General features: G+C 44.1%; 1 protein-coding gene across 4 annotated transcripts in view; it reads right to left on the bottom strand.

The window, feature by feature from the left end:
* The window catches only part of LOC118592923 (basic leucine zipper transcriptional factor ATF-like 3), a 47,990-nt gene extending 26,653 nt beyond the window's left edge, over positions 1–21,337 (bottom strand). For 3 of the 4 annotated variants that reach the window (XM_036201994.1, XM_036201997.1, XM_036201996.1), the window contains exons 1-5: positions 21,085–21,337; positions 19,057–19,135; positions 15,027–15,157; positions 13,707–13,761; positions 5,807–5,874 (exon numbers count right to left, since the gene is read on the bottom strand). In XM_036201994.1, the coding sequence (XP_036057887.1) occupies positions 5,807–5,874; positions 13,707–13,761; positions 15,027–15,157; positions 19,057–19,135; positions 21,085–21,318 (567 nt within the window). In that variant the 5' untranslated portion in view covers positions 21,319–21,337. Of the gene's footprint in view, positions 1–3,493; positions 4,300–5,806; positions 5,875–13,706; positions 13,762–15,026; positions 15,158–19,056; positions 19,136–21,084 lie in introns of those variants that run through there. The other variant, XM_036201993.1, reaches the window with a different exon arrangement.
* Between the last annotated feature and the right edge of the window lie 36 nt (positions 21,338–21,373).

Below are 21,373 nucleotides of genomic sequence, written 5' to 3' on the forward strand. Positions count from 1 at the left end.
CTGGCCTCTACAAGACTGCTCACAGGCACCTGCACCCATACAATCGGGCACACATACACAAGCACTCATGCATGCACTCACATGCACAAATCCAGATATATATAATTCCAGAGACGGCTTTCACAGAATTAATTTGTGTGTGTGTGTGTGTTTGTGTGTACACGGAGACCAAAGTCTATGTTGGGTGACTTTTTTTTTTTTTTTTTTTTTTTGAGACAGGGTTTCACTACACAGCCTTGACTGGCCTTTCTGTGTAGGCCAGGCTAGCCTTTAAATTCACAGAGATCGACCTGCTTCTGTCTCCATAATGTTGGGATTAAGGTGTCCACCACCTCTCAACCTATCATGCCAGGACTGGGCAACCCCACATTCACATCCACAACACTCGGTGTTGCTCTGGCCATATTTCTGTTTCTGTATGTTCCTCCGAGACACGCATTGCCTACTTCACTGCCTTTCAAGTCAACCACTCAGTGGCTTGATTATACACAACAAGAAGCCAACACAACCATTAATTTAAAAAACATTTTACGGCTGGTCATGGTTGGTACAAACCTTTAATCCCAGCATGTGGAAGGCAAAAGCAGGTGGATCTCTGTGAGTTCAAGGATTTGAGGGAACTTACTGTATAGTAAGTTCCAGGCCAAGACTACATAGTAACACCATCTCAAAAATGAAGTGTGTGTGTGTGTGTGTGTGTGTGTGTGTGTGTGTGTGTGTGTGTAGGGGGCAGTACGCGTGTATAGTGTACATGTGGAGGTCAGAGGACAATTTGTGGGAGTAGGTTCTCTCCTTCCACAATGTGGGTCCTGGAGATCAAAGTCAGGTCACCAGGCTTGGTGGTAGGTCCCCTCACCTGCTGAGCCATCTCACCAGCCCTCAACTGTTGACATTAAGAATTTGCCTCTTCTTGAGGGCTCTCTCTTCCCAGGGCCTAGATTTGGCCTTTTGTTTAAATTTTGTTGGCAGAGAAATTCTTAAAAATGTGTATGAATCTTTTGCCTGTATGAAGGTCTGTGAACCGCATGTGTGTAGTGAGTGCCCAAGGAAGCCAGAAAAGGGCATCAGATCCCCTGGACTGGAGTTACAGATGGTTGTGAGCCATTGTGTGGGTTCTAGGAATCAAGCCTGGGTCCTCTACGAGACCAGCCAGTGCTCTTAACTGCTGAGCCATCTCTCCATCCCTCACAAGGAATTTTAAGACCCTCTCCAATTCAGCCTCCCTTTTCCAATGGAGACAGAAATTTTCAGTTTTCCCGTCATTTCAGTTTCAATACTCTCATGTGGCTAACCCCTGGCCTAAGAAGCCATAACTCCTGTTATAGCCTAGGCCTATTCATCACTGCTTCTACACTGCTGTGCCTGCGGTACAGAGCTGGGCTTCCAAAGACTCCAAGCTTCATCTGCTGGGCTGGCTGCTTCCTAAGAAAACAAATTAAAGATACATACATACATATATGTCCATATATATATATATATGTATGTGTATATATATATATATATATATATATATGTATATATATATATATGTATATAATTTCCAAGAGCAAAGTAAATGTTATATCACATAGGTTCAACGCCATCAACCTTTCTTAGACATTTGCTTAATCTATCCCTTCTCTTTACTTAAATACTTAAGAGCAAATCCAAGACACGACATCATTTAACTCTATCAACATGCACCCCTTTAAACTCAACAAAAGTGCAATTAGAATTGACCTTTTTTATTACATATTCAATGGTCTACATAAATCACACTGTCTTACGAGGGCTGACAGTGGGGTATTTGACAAGAGTTAAGTACAGCCGACACAAACGGCACACTTCCTAGAGAGGTTGGAAAGCTGCAATAAGCGCACCTCCTCATGCTGTTGGACCACTCTCCCTCAGCAGGCTCCTCCACCTCAGTGCCACTGGTCTTGGGGCAGATGGTTAGTTGTGTCAGCCACGTGCAGAGCATGTGCAGCCTCTGTTCACTAGATGACAGTAGTACCCCGCTGCCACACACAAACATCTTACCTTATAATAGGCAAAAGCGTCTTCACCTCTACCAAAGGTCCCCTTGGAAGATAACCACCATTGATAAGAGGGCTCCAGTCTCCTTGGAGTCCCCCAGTCACTCAGCTTCTGCACTAGGACCGAACACCTCTCAAAGGTCACTACTAAGTAAGTGCTCTAGCCACAGGGTCAAGTCACATTCATGCCAGACCAAGTTCATCACTACAAACTCCTCTTGGCACAATCTCACATCCTAAGTGTGGAAAGGGGCCTTTCAAGATGTGACTTTGTCAAGTCCAGCTAGAACCATCTAGTGGGACTCCTCCAAGCTCATTCTCCCATCTTGCCACACAGCATTTGCTCAATGGAAATCCACTGCACTGGCTCACCTCACAGCCTGGTGTGCAAGCCTAACCCACTGGCTCACCTCACAGCCTGGTGTGTAAGCCTAACCCACTGGCTCACCTCACAGCCTGGTGTGCAAGCCTAATCCACTGCCTCACCTCACAGCCTGGTGTCCTAGCCTTGCCTGCTTGGATACTTCTGAAGTGAAATCAATCACAGAACATAAATGCCATGAAAGGCACAGAACCACAGCCACCTTCTGAAGTCGAAAACTGATTTAAGGCAAAGGTCAGTTCACTGGAGTACCGATTGCCAGCCTGCTGCTGTCCTACTGAAGTAGGTACCGAGAATGCCTTGTTAGCTGGAGAAAGCATGTGCCAAGATTTTGGTCTTTATATATTATTTTAAAAAACAAAACATTGCTCTGTATGAAATATACTGATCTCAAATTTTAACAGTAAAACAGAATCTACAAGTCCCATAAAGTGGCCTCACCATAAGGCTTTTCCAATTGAGAAAAACAGACAAACCTAGATGTTTATGATCTTTAGGACATACCAAGCAAGAGCAACACAGATTTTCCAAGCCATAATTAGTAAATTTCTCTGAAAATGGACAATAGTGTATAATCACCAAGGAAATAGGTGGCAAGCTAGAGGCCCTTATCTGCAATGTACCGTGCAAGCTAGAGGCCCTTATCTGCAATGTACCGTGCAAGAGACACAATGTAAGAGGCTGTGGAGGCTGTGGCCAAATCTCAGAGTGTAAGTTTGCTGAGACCCTTTTTAGGTCTGACATTATATCAGATACACAAATGTCCTTAACTGGAGCAGTTCACTCTGCTTAGATCTGCTGTAAAATGGCATGTCAATCAACCCTAATATATACTTTGAACTGGAAAAATCTATTTAGAAATGAGGACTTTAAAAGAAACTATCAGTTCCCAGTCAAACTATGTTCAAAGACCTATGGAAATGAAAGCGTAGGAAAGAAACAGAGGCTCCAGCCTCAGGTTTTCTTTTTAAGAATATTTCCTGCACAGCTGGGTGGTGGTGGCGCACACCTTTAATCCTAGCATTCAGGAGGCAGAGACAGGTGGATCTCTGTAAGTTCAAGGCCAGCCTAGTCTACTGAGTGAGTTCCAAGGCTGCACAGAGAGGCCCTGTCTTGAAAACAGACAAAAAAATTTTAATTTCCTGCACAAATAATAGCCTTCTCCTTTATCTTACAAAACAAAACCCTAAAATTGTGAATTAAGTGTCTGTGGAACAAAGCCAAGGCCAGGCCCATCTTCTGTGCGTTCATCTGATTAACTGGACTAGCAACAAGTGGGCTGCTGTGCAGAGCCAACACCAGTCCACAAGCCTCAAAGAACCACCTCACAGCTTCGCACACAGAGAAAGCTGCACATCAAGAAAACCCCTCAGAGCACATCTCCCTGGGATGCCTTGAAGGCTGCAAGGCAGCTGGGACTGATAGCATCTGAGGACACTGATGGGTCTGTGCAATACTCCACAGGCTTTTTACCCACTGCAGAGGGAGACCCAGCCCAGGACAAGCAGAATGGTGCACTGCACCTGTACATAGTCACAGTTACTTTCAATGAAGTCCCCTGGGGCAGCAGACCGTGACCTGGATGCTGAGAGCACTAACTTCCAATCCCCCAACAAACAGAGCTCATACATCCAGATCAATTCTCTTTGGCCGCAGCGGGTAGCGCTTTCTCTGGGAGCAGTCTGGGGCATGCTTTCTCTTCAGCACTATATTCGAGGCTTTCCTGGCTGCAATCTCAGTTGGCGTGGTTTCTACTTGTGTTACAGACTTGTCGGGCTTGGTATCTGCTCTCCTGGAACAGCTTGAAAAGACTTCCTGGTTGATCCTTTGCAGCTGGATGATAGGCTGCATCTTTAAGACCTGGGAAAAGCCGTCTCCTTGTTCAATTAACAGAGGCAAAGCCTTGGGAAGGAAAATCTCAGGTTGAAAGGTGATCGCACAGACAAAGATACACTATACACAGACCTGGACATGCTGCCCTGCAATTCTTTAGATCAAGTCTATCACTGAGACCTGGTTTCTTGGGGTCATGGATATTTGACTTTAAATGGAGGAATTTTAACTAAAAGCTAAGACTAAAAGATATGGCTCATTCCTACGGTAACTGTTAGTGATACTCAATCTGACAGGGATAAGAGAATTTCAGAGCTAAGAATTTAAAGTCTGAGATCCCGCTTCTTTGAGGAGCATGCTTTAGGAATATTGGTCATCAAGAGTAGGGATCAGGGGTTGGGGATTTAGTTTAGTGGTAGACTGCTTGCCTAGCAAGCACAAGGCCCTGGGTTCGATCCTCAGCTCAAAAAAAAAAAAAAAAAGGTAGGGATCAGAACCTTTTGACTGTAATGAATGAAACAGTAAGCATTTTAGACTCTGGGGCTCTGTGTCTAAGAACTCAACGTGGGGCAGCCATGGTGGATGGTACACAAATGAAATCCCTGTGCTCGGGAGACTAAAACGAGTTTGAAGCCAGCCTGTGGAACACGGTGAGGCCCTGTCCCCAAAATAAAAGAACTCAACTCCACTATTAGAGCATAAGAGAAACAACAGACAGGAAGGAAATGAGTGATCCCATTTGTGTTCCAATAAAGCTTTGCTTACAAAAACAAGGCAAACTGGATACCTAGCCCACCAACTCTGGATCAAGGATAGGATAAAAGCAATACATGGTCAATTATCAGAAAAACATGGAATCCATATAAACTAAAAAATAATGCCAACGAAAATGGACATCGGAACTGGGGAGGCTCTGAAGTTTAAAATCATTGCCATGTACTAGGAATTGATCTTCAAGTTTAGGTAAAAAATGTCCCAATTGAACCCATGTGATGATGACCTTGAGGCTCTCCAGCTGGAGTAGTGTAATAGAGTGATTAAGAGGAGAATTCCATGGCTAGCACACAGCTCAGGGTACAGTGTGTGATGAGCACATGCCAGGCCTGGGTCCAGACCCAGCACAAAAGCAGAAACAACAACAAACAAGTTCCGAAGCTGGATCTCCTGGTTCAGGAACTTGGCTGAGCAACACATCTGGGCTCTCGGTGGTGCCTCAGTCTTCTCTCTATAAATCGGGGGTTAAGATATCTATCTCCTAGGGTCAGTGTGAGGATTAAATAAGACAGCAAAGGTAAAGCAGACACCACATGCTCCATAAATGTTAACAACAGTATTGTCCCAAAGTGTCTAACAAGCTGCCAACTCAGAAGCCGGGGGAATACACAGCTCACAGTAGGTACCTGCCAGGTAGAATATGTGGCACATAGTAGGCACCTGATAAATGGAGCTCTGGATGCTACTGTTGCTTAACAAACACACTCTGAACCACTTAACAGGCTCCTGCAGCCCAGACACACCCGGCACTAACAGCAAGCACCAGCCTTTCCCCACTGGACACACTTAGCACAGCTTTTACCTTCATGGCGTCATTGATTTTCTTAGCTATGGCATCCCCACGGCATTTCAAATTTTCCACATGAGAAGCTGCAAGAAACCACCAAACAGTATTTTAGGTTCTTTATCTAGTTAGCCAAGCATAAAGCCATTTAGAGGCAATCCAGACAGAAATCTGTCAGGAACATTGACCTTAGTCTAGTCTAATCTCTCTTAGAGTACTTTGTAATCTACTAAAGCCAATGTCTTATTCAATTATCAAGATGAACAGGAGGACCAAGAGAGCAGCAGAGTGTAATGCAAAGGTGTGCACAGAGGCAGCATGTGAGCAGCCCCAGCTGTGCCCCAAGAGCCCCAGATACCTGCTGTATAAACACTCCTGCAGCTGACACCTTTACAGTTCAGTCCCAGAACTGAGGCAAGGTTGCAAGGATGCAGGAGAGAATCCACTTCACAAAGTTGTGTTCTGATCTTCACATGCACTGTGTGCCGCCTGCTGCTCAGGCATTCCTTCACTGTTATTAGAACCTTCTTCTCTAGACTTCAGTGTAGACTGAAGAAACAGCTCAACAGGAATCCCCTGGGACTCCAGCACCAGAATGGAAACTGACTGAACCTTGGCCTTTCCACTGGGACACAAACATAACTGAACCCCTGGACCACGGCCTGTAGGCCACTCCATAAGCTCTCTCTCTCTCTCTCAAATTCACTTCATCGGTTGTTCCTTCAGAGAGCCCAAACACAGCATCAAAACCTTAGCATCCTTGTGTGCATCAGCCACCCTCACAATGGTCCAGAAGTCCCTCTTCAGTGTGCACGCTCGTGTACATGCAGTCCTTCCCTCTCTGCGTGACTAGTAACTTGCAGCTCTGACATGTCACTGCCCAGACCAGGGTGTTTTAGGACAGCTCTGCCATGGGTGGGCACTCTCTGTCACGGCAGGAAGCTGAGAGTCCATGCTAGGAGGAACTAAAGTCCCTTCTACCATGTTAACGACCTCAGAAACCACAAGGGATAGAACACGTGTTTAATGTTTTAGATGTTAAATTTTGAGATAATTTAAATAACAGATAACCAATCCAACATGAGAGCAGTATATCTTCAAATTAACGCATTTAGTCGTAAGTGTGTAAATTAAAATTCTCAGTATGTGTCTGATACATCTTATTCCTCACTTTACTTTCTCCCAGATAAAATACTTCTAAATTTAAAGAAATAGGTTCACTAGTTGACAGAAACACAATAGACCATTTTCCTAATGACTCCAGGATTTTAGCATCCTGCTGTGTTCACTGTATCCATGAAAACATAATGGACACATCTGAAAGTGGTCTAAAATGTTTACCATGTTTCTGGCCATCGAATGGCTACCCATTACAGATGCTCCTCTCTAGATGGTGGTGGTTATATACACATGTACTCATGTATAACTTCATCAAGCTGCATACTGTATGTTATTCTACAACAAGCACACATATGCAACAATGATCTTACTTTTATGTGTGAACAGGGCGGTCATAGTGTTTATTGTTGCTGCAGCTTTTACTAATAGCAGCAGCAGCTCTAGACCTTGGCCTGTGACCTCTTCTCTAGGTCTCTTACAAATTAAGTTCTTTTGTTGTTGTTTTTTGCTTTTGTTTTTGTTTTTTGTTTTTTTGTTTTTGTTTTTTGTTTTTGTTGTTGTTGTTTTTGAAGACAGGGTTTCTCTGTGTAGCTTTGGAGCCTGTCCTGGAACTTGCTCTGTAGACCAGGCTGGCCTTGAACTCACAGAGATCTGCCTGCCTCTGCCTTGGCAGATTAAGTTCTATCAATGACTACTACAAACAATTCCTAAAATACCTCATGCCACCTTTTTTGGTCTTTATCTTCCCATTGCTGAACAATGCCTGTTTTTCATCTGTTGCACAAACAATGACAACATATAAGCCCAAGAGTGGTTTGTGCTTGTGTGTAAAATGGAGCTAGGCTCTAGGCTTGCATACTTACCAATTTCCACACCCAAGTGTGTGATGGGTATTCTACAACTGGGCTAGATACATAAGACATTTAGTGTTTCTGGTATGACTACAAATCCTTTCACAAATTTTACAATTTACACCATCCCTTACCCCCAAACATCCTCCAACTTTTTCAGAAGGGCCACTAGAGGGCAGTATGCACACCAATGAGAAGCCTGGAATCTCCTGGGAAGAGGACTATATTCTCCAACCGTGGGATCCTTAGTAGTGATTACAGTACCTGAGAGTACTCAAAAGCTATGACAGGGCACAGCCACAATATCAGGCATTTCCTTAATCAAAGACGGTGATGTCAACCCACAGGGGACGATATTATGGATAGTTTGCCTTAAACAGGGATCTGGTGCCAAATGGACTGAGGAGAACAGAGTTGGAGGCAGGTGGATAGGATACGCTCTCCCCAAATAAGGAAATATATCAGAAACAGGAGAAAATGGGAACCAGGAAACACGACCCACAGCGGGAGAAAAGTGAGGAACTTCCCAGGATAGTGATGAAAGGGTAGACAGGATGAAGGCTTGCAGCAGGCGAGGGCAGCTGGTGAAGACTGGAATAAGAAGATGGATAACCTCAAGTGTTCGCCACACTCAGGATTTAGTTCTGGGTGAATACCAGAGACAGGACAGAACACAGAGAAGCAACTGCCATGTCAGAAGAGCTGCAGTAACAGTGTTCACACTGAAGAGTATGCACGTAGTGTCAGACGTAAGGACCCAACAGACTGATGTTTTCCTACAGGAATGAGATTAAACATGAAGTGTGTGGACAGCTGGGCATGGCTCACGCCTTTAATCCTTGCACTGAGGAGGCAAAGGCAGGTGGATCTCTGAGTTCGAGGTCAGCCTGGTCTACATAGTGGGAAACTGGGGTCTACATAGAGATACCCTGTCTCAAAAAAACCCCAAAACCCAAACAAAACAAAACAAAAAGTGAAGCTGGTGAGTGTGATGAGTCTTCTGAGGAAATGGCCTGTGAAAGCAAGGACCACGGGGACAAGGACACACCCGAAGCCTGCTCTGCTGTGGCCATCACATCCTGTTATCCTCAGGCCATTTCAGAGCAGGCCTCCCGGGTTACAAATAACCCGAGACGGGAACTGCAACCAAACAGAATCAGACTCACATCTTCTAGAATCCAATGTAACACTCTCAAATATCACTTTGCCAGAAATGACATACTGTCTTCCTAAAAATGTAAATTCACAAATGAGAAAAACTTAGCTCCAGGATAATGAAAGTTTCCTGATACATTCTAAAATTAAATGTTTAACTATGAATTACCTTTTCTTTTTTAATTCAGTAAATTGAATCCTCTGCATTCAAAACTAAAAGGTATCTGCAGTGCATGGTAGTGCTTGCCTTTAATCTAGCACTTGGAGGGCAGAGGAGGTGGATCGCTCTAACTTTGAGGCTAGCCTGGTCTACATAGTGAGTTCTAGTCCAGCCAGAGATACAAAGTGCTTCAAAAACAAACAAGATGAAACAAAACCCCAAGTTATCAATAATTCTAGGAATGGAATTTTTAAAAAGTTTTCAGAAATAAAGACAAAAGGGGAGAAAGCACACACACTTAAAAACGATCTCCAACAGTCAGGCAAGGAGACAGACGCCTGTGACCTCCGCACCCAGAAAGCAACAGCAAGACCCTGTCTCAAAATCCAAACACAAAGCTACACAAAACTCAGAAAACGTGTGGATATACTGCACATACATAAAAATTATTTTCTGGGCTGGCAAGATGGTTCAGCAGGAAAAAGCACTTGCTGCCAATCCCGACAACCTGAGTCTGATTCCTGAACCCATGTGGTAGGAGAGAACTGACTTTTGCAAGCTGTCCTCTGACCTCCTCATGCTACTGTAGCATTCACATGTGTGAGCACAAACACACAAAATAAATAAAAATTTTTAGGAAGTTATAAACATCATTTCCCAACATGAATTCTTGAAGAAATTCCAAAGCAATAAGCTTTTTGCTCCTTTGCTCACAATGATTCTAAGTGACTCTGTCATGTTTTATGACCGAGAAGAACACATGAGCATCCAGTGCCGATGGCTGGCCCAGTCCATGTAAGAGATAGGGTGGGCTTCCCCTAAGTGTTTTCTGTGCCTCCTTCTCCACAGGTTCCACAAGAACATCTTCATGATGCAGTATGTACCATGCTTACCAATGTCAACAAAAGTTCCTAAGAGAAGTTCAGAACCTTCTAAGGCTGATTAACTTACCCAGCACAAAGAGGAAAGAATAAAATGTTTTAAGTCCAGAGCCAAATTACCCGAGCCATCTTGAGTGCCCTTCACAGTCACGTATGCCCTCCTTTGTAAGGGACCCCACATCTTTGTGACCATTAGAGAAATCCTTTGACATGCACAAACAGACCCCAGTTTCTGTCAACTAGAGAGCTAACAATGTTGTCAGACAGCTTCTCAGTAACCTACACCTGACACTCCCAGCAATGCACTAAAAAGACCTCCATTTATGATTTTCTCCATTGTTATTGTAAAACTCCACGAAACTGTTACCACACTGCAACATGAACTCTGCAGGAACCTAAATCTGCACTCCCCGGCCATGGTCACTCATATTTATCTCCAAAATAAAGATACCTCTTTTCCTCTTTAAAGTACAAGTTCTGCAGCCCAGACTCAAAGCTGAACCCCGAAGTGTAAGTGTCTGTGAGCGCTGCCCAGACTGCTCAGCAGTGCCTGAAGCTGGACAGCACTACAGAAACCAGAGGCTGTCTGAGCACTCTGCTTGCAGGCGGGCCTGGAGCTCAGAGTGCCTCCAGGAGAACTTTACACCTCTCTGCCATCACTATGTGTTTAATGCAGGGTAATGGGGAAAGAACCTCTTCATTTCAGGGGCTTTACACTGATGACTATTCAGGGTTGCTCCTGACAGACGAGAACCACGTCTTACAGGTAAATAGTTCATCAGTACATAGCTGGGGAAAAAAGTTTGCCCTTACAAAATGTGGAAGTTCAGAACCTCTGAGAACACTCTTCCCTAGCTGCTTGCTTTCTAAAACCGAGGGAAATGAAAAAGTGGAAATGAAAGATTGAGTAATGAGCCCAGTTTTGCTTCCGGGTCACTGCCTGACTAAACAAGGGAACATGAACCTCCAAGGCCTGCAAATTCAGCAGAAATGCACCAGCTGAGAGCTTCCCATTTACTTCCAATGTATTTCTTGAGCATGAACAAGCAAGCAGGCTCAGAGGACACACGGATGCTGTGAGTCAGTGAGGAGGAAATCAGCACTCTTGCTGAAAACAGAAACAGGTTGCACATGTGTGAGCCCACACACCTCACTCTTCTACAGCACTGTGGCGCCAGTCTTGTTGTGGACTATCAGCTGAAGATGTGTTATATTAGTTTATGCTGTGGGATATTTGTTTTAATGATGCAAAAATGTGTTGCATTCTTTTATGTTGCATTTGTTTAACTCTGTGAAGCTGTGTTACTGTGCCTGTCTAAAATCTAATTGGTGTAATAAAGAGATGAATGGCCAATAGCAAGGCAGGAGAAAGGATAGTGGTAACTGCCAGGCAGAGAGAATCAATAGAAGGAGAAATCTGGAAGGAAAAGAAGAAAGAGCAAGAGAACAAAGAGGAGAGGATGCTAGGGGCCAGCCACACAGCCACACAGCCACAAAGCCACCCAGCCACCCAGCCACACAGCCACCCAGCCACAACAGCCACAACAGCCACACAGCCACACAGCCACACAGCCACAACAGCCACACAGCCACACAGCCAGCCACCCAGCCACACAGCCAGCCAGGAGTAAGAGTGAAGGTAAGATATACAGAAGGAAGAAAAGGAAAAGGCCCAGAGGCAAGAGGTAGATGGGATAATTTAATTTAAGGAAAGCTGGCTAGAAACAAGCTAAGCTAAATAATAATATTAGTAATATAATGATCATAGGTAATGATGTAATAACATAATAGTATAAGTCATAATAGGCCTCTGTGTGTGACTTACTTGGGGGTTCAGTGGTCGGCCCCCAAAAGAGTCAAAGAGCCAAAAAAGTAATAAAAAACAAAACAAAAAAATCCCAACAACTACACAGTCTCAGCCTCTCCTGGGCCTGTCAAAATCCTAACCCAGGGTTTTTCTGGCCTCAGCCAGGTGTCTGACCTTATCCGTCAATTCTTTTGTTCCACGGACTCAGATTTCCTCCTTTTTATAGTAACCATATGAATTCCTGTCTGTTATTGCACGGTGACTTCCTTCCACCCGAGCACACTGTTCCAGGCTCATGCTACCCACTGTTTGAGCACCACGCTACTGCAGACTAGATGCTATTTCTGGGTCCTGAGATGACTGACCCCTCAGCCAAGGCAACAGCGGCAGGACTTCTTTACAACTCCAACCCACACAACCTGGCCAGGACTGTTTCATTATGCAGACCCTGGCTAGGGAACAGTAGTTACAAATTTGCCTCCCTGTAAAATGGAAGGAACCAATGTGCTCCAGCGGGGTAGGAAGTGGGATTCATTGGCTTCCTTTGTTTACAACCAAGGGCTGAGATGAGCTTTCCTACTTTGAAATGGAGACTGGAAGAAAACTTGCCACCCACCAACAAGTGTACTTCAAGCTACACATGTACGTGCTGGGGGACAGGTGACATCTCCAGGGGGCCTGCGCCGTGTGCCTACCACCAATTATCTCGCTATCACAAGTGTGCAAAGCCTCTTAAGCCATGGCCCTTGCCCTGGACTGCACCTGACTAGGTAGAGGCAGCACAAGCTGGTGGCATGATGGAGAGAAGCACAAGGGAAGTCCAGGGATTTTCAGAAGAAAACTCTAAACACGTGAAGAACATACACCACAGCAGCCCATAATGTACGCCAGATTGACTTTAGCTCTTGAGGATCCAGGCCATTTTGGTTACCAAATCATCTCTGCAGTAAGTTCCTCCCTCTCAAATTAGCTGCACTGACTCTGATTATCTTTAGAACCACAGTATGCCCCTTCCGAACTGGAAACAAAAGTAAGGGAGTGAACGACACTGTGTCCACACAACAGAAGACAGCAAATGCAGGGTTTGGTAAGAGAGAACTGGGGCTGGAGAGATGGCTCAGAGGTTAAGAGCACTGGCTGTCCTTCCAAAGGTCCTGAGTTCAATTCCCAGCAACCACATGGTGGCCCACAACCATCTACAATGACATCTGGCTCCCTCCTCTGACCTGCAGGTTGAACACTCACTGTATACATAATAATTAAAACAAAACAAACAAAAACAAAAAACAAAAAAATATTTAGGGGCTGGAGAGATGGCTCAGAGGTTAGGAGCACTGCTTACTCTTCCAAAGGTCCTGAGTTCAATTCCCAGAAACCACATGGTGGCTCACAACCATCTGTAATGAGATCTGGCACCCTCTTCTGGCCTGCAGGGATATGTGCAGACAGAACACTGTATACATAATAATAAATAAATAAATCTTAAAAAAAAAAGAGAGAGAAAGAGAGAACTGGAATTGGAAACTAAAAAATCTGAAAATCTGAATATAAAGCAGGACTCCTCCACTGTGGCCTTCCCTGTGTTTATTAAAACTGTGTCTGAACTAACTCAAGAAGTTAAATAGAACAAAGAAATGGACAAACCCAGGAGGACCACACTCAAGATAAAATCTGAAATCCTGAAAACAAAAACTAAGTGAAAGAAACCTAGGGCGGAAGTGAGAGAGATGGAGCTCCTGGGAGAAGTACAGTCAACGGCTGTGCAGTCACACTCAGGAGCATCTGACATTTGGGTAGGTAACACTGGAGGAAAAACTTGCAGAACAAGGAACATTATAAAAATCTACAAACAAGTGCTACGCATCAGTGTGGAGGAGAGGACTCGTACAGCTGGGGGCCATCACTGAGGATGCTTCATTGTCAACACATTCCTGGACTGGCTTACCTGGGTCCGGGTCACAGTTCAGGTCCAAGGGAGGTACAACAGGGCGATACTGCTTCTAAACACAGCACAAATTAAAACATTTAGTTTAGACATGTGATGCCTCAGATAAATAAGCATGTCTTTCTGCTAGTGTAAGCAAGTATACTTATACAGTCAATACAGTGCTAGCTTCAAGGTTTTCTCTTTTTAGATCATGAACTCTGTAGAGAAAACATCCTTAGGTTTGAATATCTTTTTGTTTGGTTGGTTTTTGAAACAGGGTTTCTTTGCACAATTGTCCTGGAACTCACTTTGTAGACCAGGCTGGCCTCGAACTCACAGAGATCCGAGTGCTGGGATTAAAGGCGTGAGCCACCATGCCCAGGTTTGAATACCTTTTATGTACTGCCATCTGCTGCATACTGTAGGAAATAGCCCTATGAAGATTATAGTAAAAAACAAAGTGAGAGCACAGTGGTTTTTAAAATATAGGACAATGACTAAAGTGTGATGAAGTTCATTCAGGACAAATGTTTGAATTCCAATTTCCACAGAAACTTTTTAAAAAGGGGCTAGATTACCAGCCCAGCCCATTACTCTCCACTCCTGCAGCAGCACACGGGACAGCTGGCCATCCCACTCAGGCAAAAGGCAAAGGGAAACGTTCCTTCCAACTCTCTCCAGTTTTCTCTCTGCACCCTTGACCTCCCTGACGAGTTTCAGGGTTCTCTTTAGGGAAGTCAGGGAGTTGAGGAGGGAGGCATGGCACAGTCAAGCATTTCTCCTGAAGTTTAGGGGGAGCTTTCTTTAAGGATGAATGCTGTGAGAAAGAAGAAGCATTCGCGTGGATTTCTTTTTCCCTATCGTGCCATGACTTTGGATGTTTAGGGCAACTGCAGACCTTTAATGCCCAGAAACACTGCTGAATGAGGGACTACCAGAAGGTTCACACTGAAAAGCTGCTGATTTAAAATCTAAAGGCACAGAGGACTGCACACTCTAAAGCCCGCATGCAGTCATGAGGGACGATGCCACCCCAGCAAACCTCCTCAACACCCAGAAGGTCCAACCTGCCAGGGCTTGCCTCACTTCCATTTGTCCCAGTTGTAATAAACCTTAGAAGACGAGTCTGTGACTGGCATGGTGACTGATGCCTACAGGAGAACAGGCCTACGGCTCTGCCTGTCTGAAAAGCAGAGCCAGCCAGCTGTGGTAGTACATACTTCAATCCAGCACTCGGGGTGGATCAGGAGTTCAAGGCCAGCCTATCCTACATGAAAGGTAATCTAATTTTTTATTGTGGTGAAACACTGTGTGAGGATTTAAATGTAAACATCTCACCAGAATCTCATGCTGTGCTTTCAGGGTTTTGATGACACTCTCGAGGATCCTTCGGGGGTACTGTCTACGTTTTGTTGCCACATCTACTATGAGCTCATCAAATTCATCTTCAAGAACTTTGATGTCAGAATCTATTCCAGAAAAAGTCCATATTAGTATACAAACATATACTATACGCTCAATTCACAAAATCATTAAAGAAAACAAGCAAGGCAAACTAATGGAGCCCCTTCATTATCAAGTCCCTCCAGGAAGTACAAAGATGAATGTGGCATGACCCCAAGAGCCAGGCAACTGTAACTTGAAAAATGCAACAAGGGTATAAAGACAAAGGACACAGAACCACGGAACACCACCAGTCGGAGTTACTGACTAGAAACATTTAAGCTTGAAATCAAGGTATAAACGAAGGCACGGAATGAAAAAGGGCCAGGGAAACAGCTTTGGGAAAGGGAACTAACTGTAAGGATGTGGAGTCTTTGCAAACAGAAGCATTCTAAATGGATAAACTACAGGGACAAGGGCTGAGGTACAGCTCAGCTGCAGAGCATGTGTTTAGACCTCACAGGGCCAAGTCCAGTCCTGTACCCTCTCCCCCAGTAGTTAGGCTCTAGATGGCATCTCATACCATGAACAAGCTTTGACAACAGCAGTAAAAAGAACACCCAGATGTGATCAGGGGCGGGGATATGAAAGGTATGGCGACCTGGGAGATTTTCTCATTCCCTGGTAACTGTTTTATCAGCTCTTTCCTCTGTTGTAAGACAACAGTTCTCAAGGTCAACAAGGAGGAATGATTACCTGGGGAGTATGTTACTAGTGTATAAATCTAGACGCAGAAGGTCTAGTGTAGGGCACAGACACCCTGAAGAGAGTGCGGACAGATGCACTTGGCCTCATTAAAAAAAAAAATAACCTTGGAGTGAAAATGCTGGGTTGGGGAAGGCAGGTCAGTAGTAGGAATTTCCGCCTAGCATTGGTAGGGGTCTGCACTCGATCCATGGTACTGAAAGAAAAAAAACGTAAGAAATACTAAGAGGTTACGAATGCTAAAGACCTAAGTCTTCGTTCGGTTAAAGGACTTGCATCCTGAGCTCTGCTATGCCAGTCTATGCTAATCTCACTGACTAAAGCTTTACTAGGAAGAAGTCTGACTGGCACATGTTTCTGAAACATTCTGAGAGCTGGCTGGTGTATGTCAGCATATGAATGTCAAATCTAGACTATGAAGAGTAGTAGGTATAGCCTCTCACTCCTGTGACAAACACTGAGTTCACTCAGTGGCTCCTTTGGAAAATGTCTGAGGAATATGTCTCATTTGGAACTCTTATTGAAATAGGCAACTTTAAATTTTATTATGTTCACTTGAAAAGCGAAGTCACTGGCCTGCAAGGAACAGCACACCATTTTATGAAAGTTCTTTTTAAAAACTATGTGTGTATGATGGGGAAGGCACACATGCCACACAGCATGCGTGGAGAGATCAAAGCACAACTCCTTGGACTCAGTTCTCTCTCCTCCTCTGCCCAGGTTTGTAGAGCAAGCCCCTTCTGGGCTCAGTCACCTCATCTGTCAGTGAAATCTTCTCTGTAGGAAAATGGTTTCTTAGCGCCACCAAGGGGTAGAATTTGTAAAAGCACAATGTATAAACAAATGGACAAATACTTGATGAGCGTCTATTTCTGAAAACAGAGTTCTGCTCTCAAGGAACAACCTTACAAATTTGTCTGACCAAACTTCCTGTGATCAGACCCATCCAGGGCAGTTACAACAGGAGAAGAGATGCTGCCTCACATACACAGTCTACTTTCTTTCCAGAGTGGTACTGTGTGCAGGAGCTTGGGAACTTCCATAAACAAAACAGGTTAAACCTCTGTCCTGTGTATCTGCCCAGAAGCAGAGCCTGTTAAATCTAGTCATGTAATTCTCCTTAAAATTCTTACCTAAGACTGGGGTTTATATCACAAATACAATACTTGACCTGACATATGTGAGTCAATAGGCTCGTTTACCAGCACTACCACACACACACACACACCTCCCATGATTCCTCCAAGACCACATGATAAAGTACAAATCTCTTGTATCACTTTTGAGGCATGTGGTAATCTCTCCTCAACTTAGCTTTCTTGTCACATTTGCTATTACTTTTCCCAGCTCAATGCTGGCTTTCCAAACATATCACTCCCTTGTGCCTTTTTGTATGACACTTTGTTTCAAATAAAGACTCATTGAAAAGCTATGTGGTGTTAAAGTACTTCTGGCTAATTGTTTATTCCCGACTAATCAGCAATTATTGTGTTAATATTTTACAAAACAGATGCTGTTGGTTTTATTCTTTTAATACATAAACCCAAACTCTGTTTTGATAATTCCAAAAAGACAACTAACATAGTCAAGGTAATAGACAAGAGAATGTTCTGGGCAAAGCACTCCCTCCCTGTTGAGAAGAAAAGCTATAGTCACAGTGAGGTGCTGGTAGGCCTGAACTCAGCTCGAATGACAGGACGTGAACAGAAGGCAGGGATGTCATCACAGGTGATGTCCTGAGCAGTGTTACCAGAGAGATAGACAGTACACGTGGCTTCTTGTCAGGATTAGCCCTCCTCTGAACAGTACTGCAGATGCAGGGATGCTTGCCTCTTTTCTCAAACGGACCACCCCCTTTCTGTTGATGTTTCCTTCCTACTCTGACCTTTCTCTTTCCATTAACATTTAGCCTTCTTTAGGCATGCCAGCACCAGTGAGGCACAATCAAGTCTAAGCCAGGCGTGGTGCTGCACACCTTTAATCCCAGCACTTAGGAGGCAGAGGCAGAGGCAGGTGAGTCTGAGTTTGAGGTCAGTCTATTCTACAGAGTTCCAAGACAGGGCTACACAGAGAAGCCCTGTGTCAAACACACACACACACACACACACACACACACACACACACACACACACAGGTACAATCAAGTCTTTGGAATAAGCTAAAAGTCTTCAGAAGCCATCTACAAATTTTAACACCCTTTGCATGCTACTCCTGTGGTTCAACTTTACACCTAAAAGAACACTTCACTATCCATTCTAAGTGTCATCTAAGCATTGCAAAAAACATAAAACTGGCTTAAGGGGAAATACAGGGATTTTCTGGCCCTATTTCTTTAATTGGGGATAATTCTACAATATCTTCCAAGAGCCTACTGACAGAAGCGTCTGAAGAGCAGATGACAGACCTTTTTGGATACCAGATATCAGACAGGATAGATGAAGGTACCACTGACTTCAATGGGCTATGACTTCAATGATCTACCTCAGTTTCTTTTTAGCCCATAATAATTTAAATGTGCTTTAATAAATGATACTGAAGCCAGTAAGGTGGGTTAGCAGGTAAAAATGCTTGTCATTAAGCCTGAGTGAGAACCTGAGTTTGATCCCTGGAGGCCACATGGTGAAAAGAGAGAAATAACTCCTGAAAGTTGTCCTCTGACCTCCAGAGTGTGCCATGACATGCACAACTCCATCCAATAATAAAATGTTCATAAAAGAGAGAGTATGTCTGAGCTACTGTTTTATTGTGAAGAGAAACCACGACTAAGGCAACTCTTATAAAAGAAAGCATTTAACTGGGGGCTTGTTTACAGTTTCAAAGGCTTAGTCCATTATCATCATGGCAGGGAGCATGGTGGCCTGCAGGCAGGCACTGAAGAAGCTGAGAGCTACGAGCAGAGAAAGATCCACAAGCAGAGAAAGAGAGAAAGACAGACAGACAGACAGACAGACAGACTGGGCTTGGCATGGGCTTTTGAAACCTCAAAGCCCACTCCCAGTGGCATACTTCCTCCAACAAGGCCACACCTCCCAATCCTTCTCAAACAGTTCCATTCCCTGATGACTATGAATTCAAATATATAAGCCTATGGAAGCCATTCTTATTCAAACCACCACAGAGAGGCAATGAAAATAGAAATTGCAATATAGCATTCAAAATAAAGTGAGCTGCAAAAACAATCTCAGAAATTAATGATAGAAGGAAGAGTTAAGCCACATACCCATAAGACAATGATCTGCAGCTTCCTGCCAGGCTTGTCCATTGATGCTGACATTCTCCTGCACAGCCGACTCAAAAGTCTGCAATACATTTACAGCAGCCAAGTCAGCAAAAGCAATTCTAATACTGAAGTCAAACATTTTAGCAAAAACAATGATGGAATCTCTGTAGAAGAGAATGGAAATAATGAAAAATTGAGGGGAAAAAAATAGAATCCAAGTTAACTATTAGGAGAAGGCTAAATACCCTTACCACACAGTAGTGACTGCACTGGCTTTATCAGTGACATCTCATCAGCACGACCACATAAATAACAAACAAGGACACAGAGTGGGAAACTGTAAAGAAGGGCAGAAGGGTTAGGCTCCACCACCTGCTCTCCAAAATCATAAGTTATTTCCAGAGGGGTTCAGACAGATAGGGAATCAAAGGTGGCTTAATAAATGGTATTGTTTGAAAATAGTTTAAATGAGCATGTCTTTCTTATCACTTGCATAATGAAAAATAAATATAAATAAATGAGTGATAACTATGAGTCATAGTACATTTCCTATGCTATTATCTTATAAAGGCTACAATATAGCTCAGTAGACAACGCTTTGCTAGCATGAGCATAGCTCTGCATTCAATCCCAGGCACTGAAGGAGAAGAAAAAGACTTTATAGAGTAAGATTCTTACTATGTTAAACTCTCAAAGATTAAATGTGAATACAAACTGTCTTTGAAATCCTCACTGCAGATTCACCAATCATTTAAGAACATACATTATTCGGTTTTATCTAGAGGTTTATCAACATCATCAAAACTTCTCTACAAACTGTTACTTCTCATTGTCTTTAAGATCTCATCCAATAGGATATAAGAGGTTAAGCTACATCGGTCTTTTTTCTGTGCATCGATGTTCTAAGCATCTTAGCAATTTTCTAGAATCAGACAAGCCCTCTTATTTACAGCTATCTCCCAAAATAACTACTAAAAATGTTATGAGACGTTTCTTGCCTTGATTCCAAGGAAGGAATAACAGAAGCCATGGTACAAAAACTGGAATACAGAATTACAATCCTAGGAAGGTTTCTTCATTACTCCTTCACATAACCTCTGTCTCCTGCATGCTACAAGAACACTCACCACTAAGTCCCTCTCCAGCCCCTCCTCATTTTTGTTTTTTGGGACTGATGACTTCTATGTTTACTCTGCACTGTTGTCATTTGGTCACAGATGTGCTGCAGTACAAGCTTGGGACGGTCCCCTACATATAGACTGTTCAAGAGAAAGGCAGCAATCCCTCAAACTTCTGGTGTCTTTCCTCAGAAACCGTCAACTCAGGGTTTTTACAAAATATAGATGAAAAGGGAAGTGGGTTATAAGGGCCAATGGGGTAGGGGGAAATAGGGTCCCTTTATGTAGTAGCCCTGGCTGGTCTGGAACTCACTGAGATTTGCCTGCCCCTGCTTTCCAAGTGCTGGGTGTACACTGCCATGTCCAGCTCAACTAGGGATCTTAGTAAAATTCAACATCAAGACAGCTTTTTCATCTGTTTTTGACTTAAACTAAAATGCTTTTGCTCCATTCACACGATGTTATAAAATAACAAGCAAAAGCAAAGACCAAAAAACTAGCCAGGTGACTGACTTCGAGGATTGCCGGTTCCTGGAGAATTCCTCGTACCAGACTGTAAACATGCGCTGGTCCATTGGAGAGCCACTTTATACTTAACTGAGCACTTGAGCCACGGCAAGTAACAAACGAGATGTCTTGTAGACATAAGCCATCAGATTTGAAAGTCTTAGTATGATGCCTTATTTATATATTATAGTACTGTGTGTATTAAAATATATGAGTACACTAACGCCGCCTGTTTTTCAAGATTACGTATGTCCTCGCTTGCCCTGTATGTCGAACGGACACTCAGGTGGCACTAACATCTAGCTGCCTTCCCTGGCATTTCCCAGGCTAGCCTCGGGCACCCTTCGGTCAGCGGAGCCGGGCTGAGTAGGGTGAGGGGCGGGAAGGTGGGGCCGGTCCGTACCCACTGCGCGTCCCGCAGCGCCAGCTCTCGGATGTCCTCCGGCAGCGCGGCCCCGAGCTCCTGCACGAAGCGACCGCACAGCTCCATCACTTCCACCACAGCCCTTTTCAAGGTGCAGCGCACTCGGAAGTCCTCTAGCGCAGAGGCGGGTGCCGAGGCCTGGGAGTCTGAGGAGGTCCGAGCATCTTGACCCTGCGAGGCGGAGACCAACACCGTTTCAGGAATACCCGCCATCTCCCGAGTTTGAACTGAGGCGGTGACGTCAAGACCGGAAGGATGCTTCCCTCGG

Source organism: Onychomys torridus, chromosome 11 (genome assembly GCF_903995425.1).
Source record: "Onychomys torridus chromosome 11, mOncTor1.1, whole genome shotgun sequence".
NCBI lineage: Eukaryota > Metazoa > Chordata > Mammalia > Rodentia > Cricetidae > Onychomys > Onychomys torridus.